This window comes from Bufo gargarizans, chromosome 8 (assembly GCF_014858855.1).
Source record: "Bufo gargarizans isolate SCDJY-AF-19 chromosome 8, ASM1485885v1, whole genome shotgun sequence".
In the NCBI taxonomy this organism is placed as follows: domain Eukaryota; kingdom Metazoa; phylum Chordata; class Amphibia; order Anura; family Bufonidae; genus Bufo; species Bufo gargarizans.
In genome coordinates this window covers 137,035,310-137,042,304 of record NC_058087.1, presented here as the reverse complement: position 1 = coordinate 137,042,304, position 6,995 = coordinate 137,035,310, and the positions used below count along the sequence as shown (strand labels likewise).

At 40.2% G+C, this 6,995-nt stretch overlaps 1 protein-coding gene across 1 annotated transcript; it reads right to left on the bottom strand.

Annotated features, from left to right (window-relative positions):
* Nucleotides 1–1,217: 1,217 nt before the first annotated feature.
* On the bottom strand, nt 1,218–2,812 carry LOC122945434 (transcription factor HES-5-like). Its single transcript, XM_044304502.1, has 3 exons — nt 2,744–2,812; nt 2,093–2,273; nt 1,218–1,447 (listed from the first exon to the last, which is right to left on the bottom strand). The coding sequence occupies exons 1-3, from the start codon at nt 2,810–2,812 to the stop codon at nt 1,218–1,220; spliced, it is 480 nt and encodes a 159-aa protein (XP_044160437.1).
* Between the last annotated feature and the right edge of the window lie 4,183 nt (nt 2,813–6,995).

Genomic DNA, 6,995 nt, shown 5'->3' with positions numbered 1-6,995 from the left:
TTCAGGGATCCGTTCTCGATGTAGGTGCCGGTCCCAGCAGTGGGACCCGCGCCTATCAGACAATGGGGGCATATCCTAGCGATATGTCCCCATTGTCTGAGATGCGAAAACCCCTTTAAGCACACAGATACAGTTGCGTGAATAGGCCCATACAAGTAAAAGCTGATCACTAGTACATTACATTAAAGAGCTAATTTTATGGAGGTTTTTTAACAGAAAGGAAAGCATTTTCTCACTGAGAAAGAAAGTGCTCGAGAATACACACAAGTGTGAATATACCCTTACTGCTTCGCATTTACCAGTGAGTATACAGTTCAAGAAGGTTCATCTTGACAACACAATTAGTCCATTAATTATATAACCACTATAAAATATAACATATCGTAAGGGGGTTGTCCAGTATTAGAAAAACATGGCTGTTTTCTTTCCAAAAACAGCACTGACCATACCCATGGGTTACGTATGGAATTGCAGCTCAGCTCCACTGGAGTCAGTGGGGGCAGAGGTGCAATACTGCACACAACCAGTAAACAGGTGTGGTGCTGTTTTGGGAAGAAAGTAGCTTTGTTTTTCTAATCAAGCTGGTGGGCACTGTACATTTTCTGTAGTTACACCGCACTGCCAGTAAGGGCACAGCTGGGATGTCATATCCAATCAGTTTGTACCAAATAATTGGAAGTAGCTTTCGACGACCCGAGGTTTCGGACTATCACCATGTAATGCAAATGTTAAAAGGGTTGTGTCACTTCAGCAAATGGCATTTATTATGTAAAGTTAATGCATGGCACTTACTAATCCTTTGCTGGCTTGATTAATTTTTCCACCACATTATACACTGCTCGTTTCCATGGTTACGGTTACGACCACCCTGCTATCCAGCAGTGGTGGTCGTGCTTGCACACGATAGGAAAAAGCACTAGCCTATGTGAGCTCCCACGGTCTTAGCCCCCAGAAAGGCTGGAACTTTTTCCTATAGTGTACAAGCACGACCACTACTGATGGATGGCAGGGTGGTCGTAACCATGGAAACTAGCAGTGTATAATGTGATTGGAAAAATGAATCCAGCCAGCAGAGGGGTCAATATAAACAATCACAATACATTAGTAAGTACCTTGTATTTACTTTCTTGACATGATAAATTCTACTTGCTGAAGTGAGACAATCCCTTTAACATATACAATAATGTTTTAGATATTGTCCATGTTATAGTATCGTCCTACCAAGGTCTCCATATCTCTCCGTTACCTTCTGAGGCATTATAGGGGTATCTCTGTAGTGGGGAGACTGGATGCTGGAGGCTGTATTCAGCATTTGTTTGACCTTGTTGCATACAGAGCTGTCTTAATATTTTCCCACGTGTGTTCTCATGGTTATGCAGAAATCCCACCGTCTCTTTGAGGCACATGTAATATCCTTGGTAATATAAATCCTGAGAATTCTGAGAATCTGTTAAAACTAATAAGAAAAATTATTTAATAAAAAAATAAATAATAATAACCAAAATATTATAAACATAACACATATAAAATAATTAAAAAATATTTGTAATTTTCTACATATAAAAGAATAAAATAATATTGTCATTCATGACTAATTATATACCATATATAAAATTTATCTAAAAATTATTAAAGGGCATATTTTTTTTCTTTTTTTATAATTAGATTTTTTTTACATAATTTCCAGTATAAAATAAGCAAGATAAAGTTTTTAACACCTATGTTATTAAAAAATAAGTTATCCTTCTGCCCCTGCGCTATAGTCGTAAAATATCAATGTCCTGTAAAATAATGCAGTTTTGGTAACCTATTTTATTAACGCTTCACATCGCTAGTAATTTATAAAGGAGGCTGGCCTAGGATTGGTTGTGGTTAAACGCCAGGAGCAAAATCTGTCAGAACCAGGAAATTTGTCTGCTAGAGAAGGCATGTAGTGAAAGCTCAGAGGTCTGACCTAAAGCTCTTGAGCCAAAGGGGCCTTCAGACCCCAGGGCCTGGGTGCGGCTGCCGTATTTGCATCTCTGGTCTTGATAATTATAAAATACTGCCACTTTTTATTTTACTTGCTTGACGTACTTGTGCATTATCTTACCGTTCATGCAGTGCTGTCTTTTTCTGTGAAGAAATTTTACAGCCATTTCTAAAACGTCGGCCTTCTCAAGTTTCGAGTGCTGGTGATGTGTCTGGATGTCTTTCTCCATTAAAATTCTGAGCTGCTCAATGTTGTGATTAATTCGATCTCTCCTCATCTTCTCAATAACCGGTTTCCTGATCTAATAATAATTATAAAAAATGTAAATTACATATATTTTACTTTTCTTGTGTAGCCTATGTAATGATAAAGTTAAAAATGAATCTTACTTTCTTTTAGTTCATTTATCTATGGCAATAATAATCAATATATATATAAAATGAAATATGTAATTATTAAATGTATGTACACTGAAGATTTTATTTAAAAAAACTTAAATAAAATAAAAAATATATAAGATAAAATATGTAGGAGTTACAGTATATACTTTTTATTAAATGTATTTACATAAAAGATTTTATTAAATAACTAAACAAAAAAAAATATAAAATATTGATGTGTTTACATTGAACATTTAAATAAATAAAATAAAGAATACATATATACATAAAATGCCGTAGTATATATCAATCAATAAAATAGTTCTAAACAGATTCTAATGGATCATAATATAATAAAGTTAAGATAATAAAATGTAGCATCTGTCAGTACCTTATTTTTTTGAAGTCCACCAATCTTTCTTGTCTTGGCTTCTTGCAGGATATTGATACTGGGAGCCATTATAGTGAAGTCTTACTGGTATAGCAGCCAGTATAAGCCCTGCACGGTATTTATACCCTGTCCAATGCTGTTACACAAGCCGTTTTGCATTATGCAGTTTCCCACATGTGTCAACCAATGAAGAAAACAATGTAGATAATGAAAGTGTGCCTGAGAGGTTTGACCATTGCCCAGGGGGGAAGAACATCTCCCCGTCTCTCCAGATGAACAGGTGGACTGGGCGGAGTTCAATCCTATCAAATGAGACTTCACCGTGGGAAAGCTTCACTCTCGGAGAAACCACAGCATTTTATGATTCTAGAGGCTGATTACATTCCTGCGGCACCTGTTTCTAGAATTTACTGTATACGCACAGGAAAACAATGTACATTTAACCCTTTCAGGGTTATACTGTAGTGATACAGAATTTTCCTTGATGGACACATGCCAACAGTGATGGCCAATGAGACCTCTCTCCTCATTTTAAATGCATAATGCTTAGTTGACCATGAAGATCATATATCTATGATGTAAAGCACTGAAGCCCCTTATGCTGTACGTATGGATGCATTTACGTCCAAAGTTACAATTTCTTCTGACCTGATAAGCCCCCAGACAGGGCCATGATCAAAGGTCCTACACATCTGCCACCATTTTTATTCATTCATTTACCATAGCGTTATGGTAGGTCCATTTGATCCCTACCAGTGGCTCAAATTGCAATGGATTTTAGTATCAGAACTGTAATCTTTTCTACATGGTATCCATTATAAAGAAAAATCCATGGGATAGTTTGAGAAGTTGTAGAACATTGTGTCCCTTATTGGTAGAGTAGGTTTCTACATGCTCTATCCGTAGACCTAAAGGGCTCTGACGTGCCAGCATTCTTAAAATCTAAAGCTGGCCATAGGTTTAAGGCTACTTTCACACTGGCGTTTCTGGGTCCGCTTATGAGATTCGTTTCAGGTTTCTCACAAGCGGCCCAAAACTGATCAGTTTAGCCCCAATGCATTCTGAATGGGAAAGGATCCGCTCAGAATGCATCAGTTTGCCTCCGTTCAGCCTCCATTCCGCTCTGGAGGTGGACACCAAAACGCTGCTTGCAGCGTTTTGATGTCCGCCTGACGATGCGGAGCCAAACTGATCCGTCCTGACTTACAATGTAAGTCAATGGGGACGGATCCGTTTTCACTGACACAATATGGTGCAATTCAAAACGGATCCGCCTCCCATTGACTTTCAGTGTAAGTCAAAACGGATCCGTTTGCATTATCATGAACAAAAAGAATTAAAAAAAATATATATATATATGTTTTTTTGTTTTTTTGTTCATGGTAATGCAAACAGATCCGTTCTGAACAGATGCAAGCGTTTGCATGATCGGTGCGGATCCGTCTGTGCAGATACCAGACGGATCCGCACCTAAACGCAGGTGTGAAAGTAGCCTAAGATAAAAGTTGGACCAAGTGAATAGTTTTCAACTCACTCCCCTATAAACATGCACATTTAACTCAATTGGGTGCCCCAAATTGGTCCCAACCCCCCAAAAAAGTAATGCAGTTAAAATCCAACCTGTCATTTCCTTCCACCATTCTATACTTATTGTGACCATTTCAAAGCGTAGAAATCCGAAGTGACATCCTAAAAATATTATGAAAGGTTTACACCACCATTTAACTCACCAGCAGAAAACACCCTGCTGGAGTTCACCGGATCTGGCCTAGCCGGATACTGATGTTCACTGCCAGACCCCATTGGCTATAATGGGATCCAGCAGACAGCAAAGATGCCGGTGTTCTTTGTCCAGCCGAAGACCTGCACTTATGCCGGAAAACAGCCGGATCCCATTATAGTCAATGGGGTCTAGGGGTGAACTACAGTATCCAGCTTGGCCGGATCCAGTGAATTCTGGCAGACATTTTTCTGGCTAGAACAGCCTGCCGGATCAGTTATACAAAGGTGTGAACCTACCCTTAGTGGGTTGGAGGAACAGGTTTGAAATTGTTTCCGAAACTTTTAATACATAAAGGTATAAAGATCACTTTTATCTTGCTTTTTATGCAATGGGAAGTAAAACAAAATCCCTTTAATGGGAAGTAAAAAAAAAAATCCCTGCCCCTTCCACCTTGCATAATCCCCATTTTATCTCACATATCTTCAGTTCTAAGGACTTCAAAATAGATTTGTGTACACCTATGTGACTAATATACCATTTTACTTTACTCTTTTGTTTACTCGCCCTTTAATAGAATGATCCCTATTAACATAAGGACTAAACTGGTTTTCTGGAAAGCAAGTTCTTGAATATAATGGAGTTTCACTGGGCAGAAGAATCCTCCAAGGCTAACAATTGTAGGGATCCGGGCAGTGTTCATGTTGACCCCTGCCTGGTATCGATAAGCCTGCCCTGCAATGTGCAGCTCAGAAGCTTTGTCTGTCTTGATGAAAGTTTTGGCTTGTTCTACTAGATCTGTGAGTTTTTCAGTGAAAGCAGGTGAAACTCCATCACCATTTACAAATCCTTTAGTGCTGTAGATATTCTACTTTTAAAGGCTAAAAAAAAAATCGGATTTCACAAAGAAAGAAGCTCTTAAAGGGTTTCTACCACTTTGTTTGCCCCTATTTAGCTTTCAGACACTAGCGATCCGCTAGTGTCTGCTGTACCAAACAATCCTAATCTAACAGTTTTTTGTCCAGCCATTTTGCTAAAAAAAAAGAACTTTTATGGATATGCTAATGAGCCTCTAGGTGCTATGCGGGCGTCTTTTCAGCACCTAGAGGCTCCGTCTACCTTCACATAATGCCGCCCAGCGCGTCCCTTCAGCACGCCCATCTCTGATGGAATCCGATCCTCCCTCTGTTCCAGCCGTACGAAATCTCGTGCCTGCGCCGTGCGCGTCTGTAATCGGCGCAGGCGCAGTGAATGTCTGACCGCTGCCTGAGCACAATGCAGAGTTCTAAAGGCATCTTTGCGCCAGTCATTGATTGGCCAATTTTCTTGAAGCAGCAGCTCTTGCTTTTCCCCATACAGAGTAGATGTCACTTCTACTCATGATCAGGCAATTATGAGGAATAAACGGTTTGTTCCCGATAATTGCCTGCTGTGTTGGCCCATCGAAAGGGGCCTTAAGAAAAGATGTTGAAGCATTGTTTGCTTTTTATGTGGAATGTGAGAATTTTTTAACAACATGTCACAAGAACTGACTTGACATGAATGATTGTAACCACCATGGTAGAAAGCACAGCACTTAAAAGAGCCTTCGCCATTAACATACTTACCAATGTTTCAGTTGGTAAAATCAGGGCATATAACCCGCACCCCTGGGACATTGCAAATTTGCTGAGGCTGTCTCTGAAAATCAGGGACAGTCACAGCAAATTCGGGACAGTTGACAACTATGCATTAATTGAAGTGAAGAGCAGTTATTGACAGGGCTGTGGAGTCGGAGTCGGAGGCAATTTTGGGTACCTGGAGTCGGAGACGGCAAAAAAAGAACCGACTCCGACTCCTACTAGATTTAAATTGGAATTAAAAAAAAGCAAGTTTAAATGTCCCAATTCACAAATAGTTATAATTAATTACCGTATTTTTCGCCCTATAAGATGCACCTGCCCATAAGACTCACCTAGGTTTTTGAGGAGGAAAATAAGAAAAAACATTTTTTTAACCAAAAGGTGTACTTTTGGTGGGTTTTGAACTAATGGTAGTCTGTGGATGACACTATTATGGGGGCATCTGTGGGTGGCACTGTTATGAGGGCATCTGTGGATGGCACTGTTATGGGGGCATCTGTGGATGGCACTGTTATGGGGGCATCTGTGGATGGCACTGTTATGGGGGCATCTGTGGATGGCACTGTTATGGGGGCATCTGTGGATGGCACTGTTATGGGGGCATCTGTGGATGGCACTGTTATGGGGGCATCTGTGGATGGCACTGTTATGGGAGCATCTGTGGATGGCACTGTTATGGGGGCATCTGTGGATGGCACTGTTATGGGGGCATCTGTGGATGGCACTGTTATGGGGGCATCTGTGGATGGCACTGTTATGGGGGCATCTGTGGATGGCACTGTTATTGGAGCATCTGTGGATGGCACTGTTATTGGGGCATCTGTGGATGGCACTGTTATGGGGGCATCTGTGGATTGCACTGTTATGGGGGCATCTGTGGATGACACACATATATAGCATCTTTTCTTAT

Excerpts from the sequence above, each read along its gene's own strand:
- LOC122945434 (XM_044304502.1), bottom strand. The coding sequence starts at position 2,812 with ATGGCTCCCAGTATCAATATCCTGCAAGAAGCCAAGACAAGAAAGATT. Across the intron at positions 2,274-2,743 it reads GTGGACTTCAAAAAAATAAG|ATCAGGAAACCGGTTATTGA; the intron begins GTACTGACAGAT and ends AATTATTATTAG. Across the intron at positions 1,448-2,092 it reads AAGACAGCACTGCATGAACG|ATTCTCAGAATTCTCAGGAT; the intron begins GTAAGATAATGC and ends TAGTTTTAACAG.